The following is a 15,848-nucleotide window of genomic DNA, read 5'->3' as shown; positions in this document are numbered from 1 at the left end:
TCACTCTCAAAAATTGACCCCTGAATAAAGAGGATTTAAAGAATAATTAAATAGTCATAGGAATCATGAATAGATAAAGGGATGGTTCTGAATATATTAATCTCGAAGGAAATGCAGGTTAAATGATGAGATATAAAGCAAAAAAACATAGAAGCAATAAAGAAAAAAGAGAGGGAGACAGAGACAGAAAGAGGCAGAGCCCAGAGTGAGAAAAAGAGGAGAGAGAGAGAGTAAGAAAAGATGAAACAATTAGGGATCTGAGGTTAGAACAATATTGGACTGTTTTGAACCAATTTAAGAATTTCTATTTCTAATTCTTAATATGTGGAAGACTTGGAATGAAGAGATATTAAAAGGAATGAGACATTAAAATAAATGTATAGATATCTTTGTTTAATACAAAGTCCATTCGTTTGAAGAAAACCTCATCAAAAAAGTATGTGGAGCCATTTGGGAAAACAGTGATAAGACTGCTCCATTTCTAAAATTATTATACAATCCTTATCCAAACACATATAAAGTATACTTTCCCTTTTGTTCCTATGGGAAAATTTCCATAGTGACAAGGAGTAAACAGCTGACCTAAATGGGGACATCTGTTGAGCCTTCACATATGTGTATACTATATGCTCCATTCTATTGCAGAAGACTTTGCTAGGCTTGGGGTGTATCTCAGCAACACAATCTTAGGAAGAATCATCTCTGATATTAGAGGCAGAGTCAAAATGACCCCTGGATGTCCGATTTTCTAATTCCACTTCTGTCATAGGTGGTAAGATAAGAGGCGTTGTGTCACAGATGAAAAAATAAGGTCGAAGAAAACCAGAGAACAGGTGGTTGAACGTGTAGATAAAAGACCCACTCGTGATGTTGTAAAAGGAGACTTCCCCTGCTTCATAGTCCAAGAAAATCCCAATGCAGCGAGGCCGTTCCAGGTGGAGAAGAGGAACTGATGGAGAGGCAAGGACCATGTACTCACTTCCCTTCAGCAGCCACATGGCCCAAACCCCATTCTCAGGGGATGGTGTGATTTCCCCCTTTCTTGACACTGTGTCTTGACAGACACCTAAGCCCCATTCTGCTCTTTCTCCCACCATGACTTCCCAGTAATGCCTCCCTGATGAGAAGTTCTGCAAACCCAGGATACAGGGCCATGTGTCAAATCGCTCAGGGTTGTTGGGGACATCCCTCCACAGTTCTCCATCCTGCACACTGCGCAGATCAGCAGTCAAGAGGAGGCTAGGATGTGCGGTTGCAGGATCCAATTTTATGTCAACTGTGGAAACAATTTTGTGGAACATGTAAAAGAACAGAAAAGACTGGTGAAAACTTAAGAACCCATGATATTAATGACTGTCACACCATTCTTTACTCTCCCTTTAATAACTCATGGAGATAAAAAAATAAGTATTTCATCTTGCAGATGCTTTATTGAGTTTGAGTATATTCCTCTGTTATGTCTGCATGATCCAGGACTAATTACTGCCCCAATTAAACTATAACCATTGATGATAAGACAAACCAAGTTCATAACCATTTAGATTCCTTTTATCTCTATCCAGAGCACTTGGGTACTCTTTGGAATATCTGCATTTAAAATAAAAGTTATAACTCCCTTGGGATTTTTTTTATTTCCAAAGCCTATAGAAAAATTACATTGATCTAAAACACACCACTTTCAAAGCTATGTTACTATGGTAGGAAGAATTCTAAGAGGAACTTCATGACCTTCAGACCCAGGTGGTTATCTCATGATTCTGTTATGTGACAAGTGGGAGATTATATGAGTGGGTTCTAATCTAATCACCCTTTAAAATCAGATACAGTTCTTTGCTTATTGGTCTGGTGGTAGAAGGAAAAATCAGGGAGATTTGCATTTGATATGTCATTGCTGCCTTTGAAGATGGAGTGGGCCACACTGGAGGAGAAGGTGAAGAACCTCCAACTGATAATCAACAAGGAGATGGGGATGTCAGTCCTCCAACTGCAAGGAATTGCTTTACATCATCAGACTGAATAAGCTTGCAAGTGGACCTTTCCCTAGACCCCTTAGAGATGTCCAGTCTGGTCAACACCTTGATTTTAATCTTATAAAATCTTAAGCAGAGAAATTAGCTGATCCCACGTGATTATCAGATCTGAAGAATGGAAGTAAGTGGATGTTATTTTAAGTTGCTAAGTGTGTGGTAATTTGCTATGCAGCAAAGAAAATTACTGAAAACTACTATTAATACCTATACTGTGAAGTCTCAGTATATTGATATGACATTTTATTTGTACATATAATTTAAAAATACATCTACTAATGAAATGACCTCAGTGAAGCAAGGAGGATGTAAAATATTCATGTCTTTTTTTTTTGGTCAACACTCAAAACTAGTAAATTTGATTTCACTAATTTAAAATCAAAAACAAATTTCATAATTAATCATGTTTTAATTTTTAATATAATAATAACTATTAATATGATGATTCCCATTATTATTTGTCTCAAACCACTTCTAGTTATCTTTTATTTCTACTCAAACCTAAGTGGCTACATCATCTATGCTATCACATGGAACCAGCCTCAAGATTGATATTATCTTTCTCACATTATAGATAAGCAGGATGAGCCCTAGGGATTATATGATTTTCCCAAACTCTGCTACTGCTAAGTCACTTCAGTCGTGACTGACTCTGTGCGACCCCACAGACAGCAGCCCACCAGGCTCCCCAGTCCCTGGGATTCTCCAGGCAAGAACACTGGATTGGGTTGCCATTCCCTTCTCCAATGCATGAAAGTGAAAAGTCAAAGTGAAGTCGCTCAGTCGTGTCTGACTCTTAGTGACCCCATGGACTGCAGCCTACCAGTTCTCCTGTCACTCACTCCACATTGGCCACACAGACCTCCTCATAGCTCCTGGAATGCATCTTCCATATTTTAAGCTCAGGTCTTAGAACTCATTTCTGTTGCCTGAAATGCTTTCTTCTAGATCAGATATTTGCTGTGTTTTCCCCTATGGATGAAGTCCTCCTTGATCATCAAAAATTCCAGATTAGATGTGCTAACTCAAGAACTTCTGGCCACACTTATTTATTTATTTTTTCAATATTCTGTTTCATTTTGTGTACTTTCCATAATTTAAGCAAAAATTTACAACATGAAGCTCCATATCTGTAACATCTTTGATGTTATTGTTCAGTTTTATATTCTAATGCTTAGAAAAATAACTGGCATAAAATACACAATATTTGTGGAATTGACCAGTTAATGAATTCAATAAACATAAATGGGAATATAAAGACACTGATTATGAGAGTGTAATAACTTGCAACATTTCATACAGTTAAGTCAAAGTTGCTCAGTCGTGTCTAACTCTTTGGGATTCTTTAGGCCAGAATACTGGAGTGGGTAGCCTGTCCCTTCTCCAGGGGATCTTCCCAACCCAAGGATTGAACCCAGGTCTCCTGCATTGCAGGCAAATTTTTTACCAACTGAACCACAAGGGAAGCCCAAGAATACTGGAAAGGGTAGCCTATCCCTTCTCCAGTGGATCTTGCCAACCCAGGAATTGAACCAGGGACTCCTGCATTGTAGGCAGATTCTTTACCAACTGAGATTTTAGGGAATATCAATCTGCCTGTAAGATCATGGATTAATCATTGAACAAGATTGATAAGATGGGTTTTCTTATCATGGGACAAAGCTGCTACTGCTGCTAAGTTGCATCAGTCGTGTCTGACTCTGTGCGACCCCACAGACGGCAGTTTCCTTCTAAGTAATAAACCCACTATTAAGTCATAGTCTATTTTCATTATTTAGCATAAATTGAATATAAAAAAGTAAAAACATTGAACCTATATTGTTTTAAAAAACAAAATACTAAGACCCAACAAACTAATTGTAACACTACAGTTATTCCCTCTTAAATATAATTAACTGAATGTTTTTGGCTTTATTGAGTATCTAATTTAAGAAATTCATCAAACTGCCAGATAACAAAATAATCCAAACTTTATATTATCTGATACACTGCAATGCTTTCATATATTGAAGATTGTTTTCTCTGTTTTCAAATATGTTTCATTTTGTTCTCCAAACAATACAATTTTTTAGCATTTGATAAAAAAGGAAATAGACATAGATTGGAACTAATATTGCTTATGTCACATAATATCATTTTCAAACCCACTATTCTAACCAAATGTAGCTTATATGGGTGTCAGTTACTCTGATATTCTTCAGGACTATTCACAAATATCCCAATACTCTTTAAAAAAAAAAAAAATCTGAGCCTAGTGCTCTCTCCCTTCCCCCCTTGTAGTTTGACATGACCACGTGACTCACTTTCATCAATAATATCTTGAGGAAAGCTATATGTGTCCCTTAGGGTGGTGCATGATTCACCATGACTTTGCTAAGTTCTGTGCATATCAGCAACAGGAAGGAGGTGGGGCTCTGTCTGCATGGAGTGAGATTATGTGAAATTAAAGCCTCCACAATCCAGTAATCAACCAATAACATGATCTCAAAATAAAACTTTGCTGATTTTAGCCACCAAAATTTGGATTGTCTTTGTTACTGTAGCCTGACTGGTACAGTAACAAATTGCAATAACAGCCAAATTCCAGGAGTCATAGTTTCTCAAGGTCTAAAATGCAGCCTACCTTGGAACTTCCTCAACATTTCCCTCATGCCAGGGATGCGACACATTGTCTTCAGCTCCATAACGATGGGCTCGGGTTCCAGGCGTGTGACATTCTTACTTCTGAGAAGAGCACAAAACCTGCAGTTCTCATTAGGGTTATCCACCAAGCTCCCCAGCCTCTCCCAAACCATTCTCTGATTCAGAAATTAAACATACCGGCTCAAGGCTCCTCCCACACCCTGAAAATGAAAGAGAAACACAAGCAGGTGTGAGTTAGACCTCTGAACTGCTTTTGACAGACTGGGGACACACCAGGAACATCTCTTTAGGAATTACTGAAAATCATTAACTATTGATGTAAAACTATAAGACATATGACTCCCTCTTTTAAAAAAATCTAAAACAGACTGTTATCGAGTTTTCTCATGAATTTAAAATAGTATAATCAGTTTGCCTCTATTAAAACAAAATCAGACCACACAAACTTTAGGTTAATTCCTATAATATCTATTGGTTTAACTATTTTCTGAATTGATAATTCTGATAGTTGGATGTTTTTATGAAGAGTTATTTTCTGTGAACAGAATTAAGGTAAAAATAGATTCTAAATATCTGCAGAATTTATTTGGGAAATAGTGAAAGGTATAGACATAAAATGATAATCTCAGTGTCCTTGTAAGAAATCCCTAACTTCCTTATTCTCTGAACCAACATACTTTGTCTAAGTTATCTTAGACAAAGATAAGAAAAAACAGAAGTCATTAAAATTCAGCAACAGTCTATGTCAAAGTAGATTATTAAACCAATCATCTGCACTGTATTTCCCCTATCCCTCTAAAAAATGACCACCAGTCAGATTAATTTTAACAGGGCATAAAAACAGGGAAATGATTAGCTTTATATTTCTTCAGAACAACAGGTCTTATTTTGGTCCATTAAGGCTGAAATGTTATTTACTGGTACTGAGGAAGAAAGGGAGAAATGAGTATAAAAATGAAAGCAAATTATTTGAGAAAGAATCTCCCTAAGGACTTCCCTGGTAGTTCAGACGGTAAAGCGTCTGCCTACAGTGCAGGGGACCTGGGTTTGATCCCTGGGTCAGGAAGATCCTCTGGAGAAGGAAATGGCAACCCACTCCAGTATTCTTGCCTGGAAAATCCCATGGACAGAGGAGCGTAGTAGGCTACAGTCCATGGGGTTGCAGAGTTGGACACAACTGAGTGACTTCACTTCAAACTTCAAGATTTGTGTTATAAGATATTTTAACATTTATTCAGTGCTAATAAATGATAATTTCAAATATGCAGTATTTTAAGATACAGTAAGATGTAACAATGAATATTATTGAAAATGCCAAAGTTTTTGTGTTTATTTATTGTTTAAAATTTTGAAAATTTATTTTCAAAAATATTGAAGAAAATGGGCCATATTTAATATAAAAGCTTTGCAAATGCTTTTATTTAATAACCCCCCCTACTCTGTGACCAGTGCTATTTAATCACAGAACTTGTATGAAGACAGAAATTACTTATTTCAGACATTCCTAAATGAGTCATTGGGATTGAAACACAATGAAGCGTGCCCAGAAAATTTCTATTGCAAGTGAGTTCTAGCATGAGAGCAAGCATCCACCAACAATTATGACTTTCTCAATTCACTTGGGATATAATGCCTTTAAGGAGGATTATTATTTATTTGTCTGTCTGCTCTATAATTTCAAGTATATTGTGGGCAAGCTGTATGGAGCCAAATTAATCCCTCCCCACAATGCCTGGAATGGGCATGCACTATGGGCTAGAACATTAGCATTTGCTTTGAAAATTAATATGCCAATTTCAAAGTGGAAAATTTTAGATACTACTTATATGTTTGACCATTGACATTAAAATGAGTTAACAAGAGTTTTTGGATTAGCCATGACTGAAATACAGCAATATCATCATTGATCCATTATGAGATTTTTTTATAAAATGCTTTCCAGGCAACATAGTATAGATAGTCTGTTTTCTGTTTGCTGCTGCTGCTAAGTTGCTTCAGTCGTGTCCGACTCTGTGCGACCCCATAGATGGCAGCCCACCAGGCTTTCCCATCCCTGGGATTCTCCAGGCAAGAACACTGGAGTGGGTTGCCATTTCCTTCTCCAATGGATGAAAGTGAAAAGTGAAAGTGAAGTCGCTCAGTCTTGTCAGTTTTCTGTTTAATCATATGTAAATCATTAAATTTAGTTTTGAAAATATTTAAGGTTTTATCTTTAGTATGAACTATTATGTATGATTCTCTAGGCTCCCTTCAGATTTTGATGTTAGGATTGAGGATTTTTAATAACATGCTTTCCAAGGAAATTCTAGGGTGATCCTGTCCTAAAGAGTAAAACTGCTTAAGGAATTATCTCTGAAAGCTGCCATCTGTCCTGTTGGTCTCAGGTGTGCCCATCCTTCTTCTCCCAGGCACCCAGCCTCACCTCCAGCAGACCCAGGGCTGGTCGCTGGCACCTCTCCTCCAACTCCTCTGCCAGCTCCTTCAGGGCCCTGCTCTGCTGAACCAACCGGTTCTTGCTTTCCCGCAGCTTCTGTAGGGTGGCTCGCTCCTCCTCCTCCAGTCTTCTAAGCTGCAGTTGCTCCTCCAGGGCCAGGAAGCCACGATACTTTTCAAACTCCCACCTGAAGCGTTGCCTCTGCATTTCCACTTTTTCCTGGAGTGACAGTACAACAAATCATCAGCAGTTTGGGCAGAGTATTTGGCCTCTACCTTCATGTATGGGCGGGGGGCGTGGTGGGGGTGGGGGTCCTTCCCTGGCGGCTCAGATGGTAAAGCAAGAGACCCAGGTTCAATCCCTGGGTCGGGAAGATGCCCTGGAGAGTGGCATGACAGCCCACTCCAGTATTCTTGCCTGGAGAATTCCTTGGACAGAGGAGCCTGGTGGGCTACAGTCCATAGGGTTGCAAAGGGTGAGATACGACTGAGGCGACTTAACACACATACACATAGGGAACGACATAGTGAAAAGGGGTTTAATTACATTTCATTGTTCTCTCACATCACCCTTTTAAATACTATAATTACACCTATAAATATAGAAGGACTAAGGGTTTCCACAGAATTTAGAATTTAGTTTATTAAACCCATGCTTCTTGCATTTTGGGTCACATGGATACATTCTTAAAGGTAAAAATCATGCAAGTTGACTTGACTTAGAACAAGATTCTTGGAAACATCTCTACTTTAAGAATAATCAGTGAAGGGTTCAAAACATGCATGAAACCAGATCTCAGATATAGAGTTCCTGATTTCATAAATTTGTGGTCAGGTCAGGATTAAAAACAATTGACTTGGATTACTAACTTAAAAAAATTATTGATAAATGTCATTATTAATTAATTTTACATAAGATATACATAACTATGGGAAAAAATAAGACATCATGGAGAAAAATATAGCAAAAACCCTTATGAAAATATCTGCCAGAGGACAGACTACAAGTCAAAATTTTCAATAAAAGAAAGAATTACAAAATTATAGAGAATAATCAGAGTAAAAGGGTTCCTTGGAGAAAGAGAAGTATTTGGAAATAGAGTCTATATATATTGTAATACATAATATAAAAATATAAACACCTATGTCATTTCTATATACAGTTTCTCAGTATTGATCCTACTGATATTTGACCAGGTGATTTTTTGTTGTGATTTTTTTGGGGGGTGGGGACTGTCCTTTGTATTATAGGGTATTTAACAGCATTTTTTGCCTTTACATATGAGATGCTAGTAAGGCATCCCAGTTGTGACAATGAAAAATATCTACTGATATTGCAAAATATCTCTTAGAAGGCAACATTGGTCCAGGTTCAGAATCACTTTGTGTATGTTTGTGTGTGTATGTGTGTGTGTAAATAGGTAAAGGAAAAAAGAGCTGATGATGGCAGAAATATATCAACATATTGACTGAAAAAAGACACATATTTATATCAATATATTGACTGAAAAAAGAAAATTCAGATTATTTTTATATGTAAGATGATGACTATGAGCCTGTATTTCATATATATATATATATATATATATGCTGTGAAATAGTAAAAATTTCATTCATCAACAAATACACATTTTTTAACCTAGTAGTGACAGTACAACTCTGTTCTAAGTGATGCAGTGAGTGAAGATCAGTGAGTAAGATCAAGTGAGTTAGTAAGATCAAGATGAGTAAAGTCTTTTTTTATAATTTGGATTGGGGATAGTATTACAGAGATTAGAAAGAACACAATTGTACAAATATAATCTGAGGGGATGCAATGGTCTAGGATGATGCTGAGATCAGTTTTTCTTGAGTACCCAGGTAAATGGAGCAAAAGTGCCAGAGTAGGGAAGATGGTGGAAGAATGATTTAATGATCCAAATAAGGATCCTTCAGATAGGTTAGCCACCTGAAGCCCCAATATTCTCTTACCTTCCAAATAACAGTTTTCTTCCCCACATTGGCCTCCTGAGTTGAGGCTTCTTCCAGCTCTTTCCTCACAAGCTCCTGTGCCACCTGGAGCTTTATCTGTTTGGGAAGATAGCTGCAGCCATTAAGGATACTCTCATTCAGTACTTAAACTGACCAAGCACAGGAAGAAATATAAAGATCAGCTATAAGGGGCAGTAGAAAGCATACAAAAATGTTCGATCTCATTAATATTAATGACTGTTAAACATAGATATGTTTTAAATGTTAATGCCAGATATAATAAAGGATGTATCTAAAAAATGTGTTCATTGTATTATAAATAGCAAAACAGTAAATAATCAAAATAGGGCGATTAAAAATAGGGCAGTGAGGAAAAAATTATTTTATTCACTGGATAGAATTAAAACAAGGTGCTGCAGAATTTTTAATGGCAATAAATATAATTATAAAGAAATTAAAATAAGCATATTTTATGTAACCTGACACCAATTTTTAAAAATAAAAGTTCTTATAATAAATGTATAAAATGAAATGAAAATATATTCAATAAACAAAATCTCATCTTCTATGCTTGGCTGAAAAGGTGATGCTATTGCTTTTATCTCTATATTTCAACTTCTTAAAGTTATTCATTACTTTATAACCAGAAGTGTATTTCTTATTATTTTACAGAAGAAATCTTGTAAGTTAGTATTTATTATATGAAAAAGAAATACAGAAAGTCATAAATCTTACAAGGGATAGAAAAATAATTTAAGGAAAACTAAATCTCTTTTCAACACTAGGACTCCTGCTAGAGGTAAGCACATATATTTTATTTACAGAGAACACACACAAAGATAGACACATATACACATTTTAAAAGTCTTCCCAAAGTCATTCAATAAGTCTCAGGAAAAAATTAAAACAAACAAAAAATTAAATTCTTCCCACAGTCATTCAACAAGTCCCACACACCAGTCTTTTTTTTTTTTTCTTTTTTTTTTTAATGATAACATTCTAGGTAGAACACATAAAATAGCAGTAGAAACCAATGAGACATTTAATAAGATGAAGAAAATGGCAATTGTTTTTAGAATCTGGAAGGACTAGAATACTCTGACACTTAACAGACAAAAAAAATTGTAAGCAAAAGCAAAGAGGTTGAAAGTCATGTCACGTTTGGAGACAACAGTGATTAGGCTAGTTTTGCTGAATCTAAAAATTAATGCTTAAGAGTTATAGTAAGAGCACTTAAGGGTCCTAAAAGTGATTGATAGGCTAAGGAGTTTGGAAGATATTTATTTGGTATTTAGTTGAAGGACTGCTGAAAGAGAGAAAACTTCCTTAGAATATGACATTATCCATGCACTGTATGGTACCCTCTGGATTAAAGAAAAAAGGCAGGAATATACTCTAGAAGTCTAGTTAAGAAATAGCACCTGAATTTTGCAGAAGACAACAAAAATCAAGAAGAAAACCTAAAAGAGATATTTCTAGGTAGGTCTAGAGGGTACTTGAGGGAAAAAATAAATCACAACCTTGATTTAAAACAAAGTTAAAATAATAATAATAATTACATTATTAATTATTCTAAGTTAAAATATATGATATAAATATACAAAATTCTTATAGGCTCTATATTATTAATACTTTATTAAATTAATTTATTATTATTTTATAAAGTTAATATCTTCACTTTATTTTCATTGTGATAGTACTTCAGGTAAGGTCAGTAGATTAAAGATGACTTTAACTCTCTTTGTGTGAGCAGTTGTTCCAAATATTGGGAATTTAAGTGTGTTCTGAATATGTCCAAAAACTTTTGATGAGCACCAGTAGGAAGAATCTTCTTCACAGAGTTTCATGGATGCCACTTTTGTGAGCCAGATACTCCAATATTAGTCATCTCTTCACTGAGGATGCTCACATCATAAGTCCAGAAATATGTGTTGAATAGAGAGGAATCTGTCGGCTTAATCACTGGATTCCTACGTCATAGTAACATGTATTGGCAACTTTAAAGGGAATCAGAGCCTTGTGCCCATCCAGACACCATTCATAGCAAACATTCAAAAATGAAGGTGGTTTTATGCACCCTTATATTCATTGCAGCAGTATTTACAGTAGCCAAGACATGGACTTCACTGGTGGCTCAGACAGTAAAGAGTCTGCCTACAATGCGGGAAACCCGGGTTCAATCCCTTGGTCATGAAGATCTCCTGGAGAAGGAAATGGCAACCCACTCGAATATCCTTGCCTGGAAAACCCCATGGACAGAAGAGTCTGGTAAGCTATAGTCCATAGGATTGCAAAGAGTCGGACACGACTGAGTGACTTCACTTTCACTTTCTTTCAAGACATGGACACAGCCTAAATGTCCATTGACAGATGAATGGATAAAGAAGATGTGGCATATATATATGTATATGAATATTTTTGTTGTTGATGTTGTTTAGTCACTAAGTTGTGTATGACTCTTTTGTGACCCAATGGAGTGTAGACTACCAGGCTCCTCTGTCTGGGAAATTTCCCAAGCAAGAATACTGGAGTGGGTTGCCATTTCCTTCTCCAGGGTATCTTTCCAACCAGGGATGAAGCCTGCTTCTCATACATTGGCAGGTGGGTTCTTTATCACTGAGCCACCAGGGGAGCCCACTATGGAAAATTACTCTGGCTTAAAAGGAATGAAACAAAGTCATTTACAGCAACATGGATGGACCTAGAGATTATCATACTAAGTAAAGTAAGTCATACTGAGAAAAATAAATGTCATATAACATCACTTATGTGGGCTTCCCTGGTGGTCAGCAGTAAAGAATTTGCCTGCCATGCAGGAGACGTAAGAAACACAGATTTAATCCCTGGGTTGGGAAGATCCCCTGGAAGAAGGCATGGCAACCCATGGCAATCCAGTATTCTTGCCTAGAGAATCCAATGGACAGAAGAGCCTGGCTGACTACAGTCCATAGGGTCACAAAGAATAAGACGTGACTGAAGCGACTTAGCACACACATACCCACACACATTGCTTACATGTGTAATCTAAAAAAAATGATACAAATGAAAGTATTTACAAAACAGAAATAGACTCACAAACTTCAAACACAAACTTAAAATTATCAAAAGGCAAAGGTGAGGGGGAGGAATAAATTAGGAGTTTAGGATTAACATATATATACTACTATATATATATATATATACATATAAAATAGATTATCAACTATATATAAAATAGATTATCAACAAGGACCTACTGTATAGCACTGAAAGCTCTACTCAATATTTTGAAATAACCTATATGGGAAAAAATTTTAAAAAAGAATAGATACATGTATATGTATAACTGAATCACTTTGCTGTATACCTGAAATGAACACAACACTGTAAATCAACTATATTCCAATATAAAATAAAAATGAAAAAAATTAAGATTTTTTCAATGACAATATTAATTATCACGGACTTCCTAAGTGACTCAGTGGTACAGAATCCTCCTGCTAAGCACAAGACTTGGGTTTGATCCCTGGTTTGAGAAGATCCCCTGGGGAAGGAAATGGCAACCTACTCCAGTATTCTTGCCTGGGAAGTCCCATGGACAGGGAAGCCTGGCCAGCTACAGTCCATGGGGTTGCAAAGAGCTGGACACAACCTAGTGACTAAACAACAGTAGCATTAATTAATATAACTATTAAGCAAAAGCAAAATATTATACAAATGATAGTTATTAAGAAGTGTTTCTGATAACAATTGTGCACTTTTAACTAAGAGGCAATTGGACAACATAGCCTCCTACACCAGGGAGCTCTAGTTGTGAAACTCAGATTACCTATATCAGGAAAATTAAGACCAGCATGAAATGAAATGACCAGGGAGAGTTTCATGGCAGAGAAGAGCAGTCAAAATAACAGTATGTTTGAGCTCCTGAATAGGAGTCCCAAACGATGGTATTTCCATGGAGCAAAGGCATACAGATCCCAAGGTGAATGTGAGCCAGGAGGGTGGTTGGTGTGGAGGGTGCTGCTCATTCATATCAGGGGTTATCTTTTGGCTCTGTCTCTGGCAAGGGATTTTTAACACTTCTGACCTAGTCAGTGTCTTCCATTACAGACCAGCATTTCCAGATCAGGAGTCACAGCCCTCCACATTACATGGTAACACCTCTCACCTGGTAGCACCTGGCAGCCTCCTGCAGCGATATTGTGTGGTGGCTCCTGTGCTCTGGAGTGGTGTCACAGACCCAGCACAGCACTTCCTGGTCCTCCTCACAGAAACGGGTCAGCTCCTCGCCATGCCTCACACACAAGCGTGCCCCCGAAGGCTCCACGCCCAGCCCCAGCTGCCGCACGCTGTCCACCAAGCTGGCCAGCTGCCTGTTGGGCCGGAAGCTTTCCAGCCTGAAGGGACCCCGACACTGCGGACAGGCATAGATGCCGCCCTCTGCGCTGTCGGACTTCTCGCAGAACTCGGAGATGCATCTGAGGCAGAAACTGTGGCCGCAGTCCACACTGACGGGATTCTGCAGGAAATCCAGGCACACTGGGCACCGGGCCTCCTCGCAGAGCCGCTCCCCAGGGGACCCCGAGGCCATGGCCTGCTGGGCCTTGCCTGGCCCCGCAGATAGTAGAGCTGTCTTCCCCAGCTGCCTGCACTATCTCTCCTGGTGTTCTGACGCAGAAGGGAGGAACCCCACAGCCTCATGAGAAGCAGACACAAGATGGGGTTTATCCACTGGCTAGCGTCCAAATGAGCCACGCCCAGTGAAAACTTGCAACTCAGACACAGTCAACCACAAGCATAAAATTAACATTCTAGCAATCCTAGCCTCCTAGGAAACTGATCATTTCTAACGAAATCCCTGGTAGTGTAGCTTATTGGAGCCTGTACTCTCATGTTTTCACTGTCAGTAAATTTCAAGAATCGCTAAGCTCCTTCCTTCAATTATTTTCTAAACTGCTCCATGACCTTATTATCTTTTTATGACATATTGATTTGTTAAAGTTTATTTTTTGTCAAAATTTATTTTTTCTCAGTTCAGTTCAGTCACTCAGTCGTGTCAGACTCTGCGACCCCATGAATAGCAGCACAACAGACCTCCCTGTCCATCACCAACTCCTGGAGTTCACTGAGACTCACGTCCATCGAGTCAGTGATGCCATCCAGCCATCTCATCCTCTGTCGTCCCCTTCTCCTCCTGCCCCCAATCCCTCCCAGCATCAGAGTCTTTTCCAATGAGTCAACTCTTCGCATGACGTGGCCAAAGTACTGGAGTTTCAGCTTTAGCATCAGTCCTTCCAAAGAAATCCCAGGGCTGATCTCCTTCAGAATGGACTGGGTTGGCCTTGCAGTCCAAGGGATTCTCAAGAGTCTTCTCCAACACCACAGTTCAAAAGCATCAATTCTTCGGCACTCAGCCTTCTTCACAGTCCAAATCTCACACCCATACATGACCACAGGAAAAACCATAGCCTTGACTAGATGGACATTTGTTGGCAAAGTAATGTCTCTGCTTTTGAATATGCTATCTAAGTTGGTCATAACTTTCCTTCCAAGGAGTAAGCGTCTTTTAATTTCATGGCTGCAGTCACCATCTGCAGTGATTTTGGAGCCCCCAAAAGTAAAGTCTGACACTGTTTCCACTGTTTCCCCATCTATTCCCCATGAAGTGATGGGACTAGATGCCATGATCTTTGTTTTCTGAATGTTGAGCTTTAAGCCAACTTTCTCACTCTCCACTTTCACTTTCATCAAGAGGCTTTTTAGTTCCTCTTCACTTTCTGCCATGAGGGTGGTGTCATCTGCATATCTGAGGTTATTGATATTTCTCCTGGCAATCTTGATTCCAGCTTGTGTTTCCTCCAGTCCAGCGTTTCTCATGATGTACTCTACATATTTTTTTTTTACTTCCTGTTAATTAGCTCTTAATAAAGAAATATATTGGTAAGTTATAAGGAGATGCCCCCTCCCCCCAAAAAAATGTGTGTATAATAATGATAAGTCTATAGCCTAACAACAATTCAAAGCATTTAAATAAAATCTGGTCAACTTCAATGAGTCCCATAATGACTGCACATGTCTTATTTTAGAAGTGGCAAAGCTGTAGGCTAAGGCATTGGTTAGGAAAAATAATCTAACTACAGCCTATCAGTGCTGCAGCACTTGTGAGATGGGGGAGGCTGAGAAACACATAGAAGAAAGATGATTTGACAAAAGGGTGTGATCCCTACTTGGGATGAATATGGTGAGATCATTAGGTCATCAGGAAAGTAGACAAATGTGGGAAACATCTGTCATCTACGCAAAATGCAATTTTTATTTTGTTGAGTTTGAAGGGATGATGGACATGCCTATAGCAAATCATTCAATTTGTTCCTCAGCACAAGCTGCCAGAATCTCAGACACAAGAGTAAGTAAAAAACAAATGGCTCATCGTTCAAGGGAGTCTTAAGATCTATCAGTAGAACTCATACAATTCTAAACTAAAAACTGAGAGAAAAGACACTCACCAGTGCTGCAAGAATATTACAGGGCTCTGAACAAGCTGGGGTTGCGGGGTGGGCAGAGCAGGTGGTCAGATTGGGCCCTTGGGAGTTTATGAGTTAATAACTGAAGAGTGAATAGAAGTTGAAAGGAAGGGAGCTCTAGCAAGGAGAACAGTCAGAGGGCACAGAGTATATAAGCTGAACTATTGCTAGAGGGAGCAGGATGTACCCCATGACATGAGGCAGCCAGGCAGGCTGACGTATGTGTACGATGAGGATGAGTGGCAGTAGATAAGTTCCGAGTGAGTGGCAG

The 15,848-nt window shown here is 38.3% G+C and overlaps 1 protein-coding gene across 1 annotated transcript; it reads right to left on the bottom strand.

Annotated features, from left to right (window-relative positions):
• Window positions 1–686: 686 nt before the first annotated feature.
• On the bottom strand, window positions 687–13,644 carry TRIM58 (tripartite motif containing 58). The gene is made up of 6 exons (XM_055546679.1): window positions 13,222–13,644; window positions 9,075–9,170; window positions 7,093–7,323; window positions 4,848–4,870; window positions 4,651–4,751; window positions 687–1,276 (listed from the first exon to the last, which is right to left on the bottom strand). Exons 1-6 carry the CDS (start codon window positions 13,642–13,644, stop codon window positions 687–689), a joined length of 1,464 nt encoding a protein of 487 aa, XP_055402654.1.
• Between the last annotated feature and the right edge of the window lie 2,204 nt (window positions 13,645–15,848).

The sequence above is a fragment of the Bubalus kerabau genome, chromosome 1 (genome assembly GCF_029407905.1).
Source record: "Bubalus kerabau isolate K-KA32 ecotype Philippines breed swamp buffalo chromosome 1, PCC_UOA_SB_1v2, whole genome shotgun sequence".
Taxonomy (NCBI): Eukaryota; Metazoa; Chordata; class Mammalia; order Artiodactyla; family Bovidae; genus Bubalus; species Bubalus kerabau.
This window is presented reverse-complemented; position numbering and strand designations above follow the sequence as displayed.

Coding starts and splice junctions, on each gene's coding strand:
- TRIM58 (XM_055546679.1), bottom strand. CDS start 13,644: ATGGCCTCGGGGTCCCCTGGGGAGCGGCTCTGCGAGGAGGCCCGGTGC. Junction 7,324..9,074: donor AGAAAACTGTTATTTGGAAG/GTAAGAGAATAT, acceptor CTGTCACTCCAG/GAAAAAGTGGAAATGCAGAG. Junction 4,752..4,847: donor GTGGGAGGAGCCTTGAGCCG/GTATGTTTAATT, acceptor TGCTCTTCTCAG/AAGTAAGAATGTCACACGCC.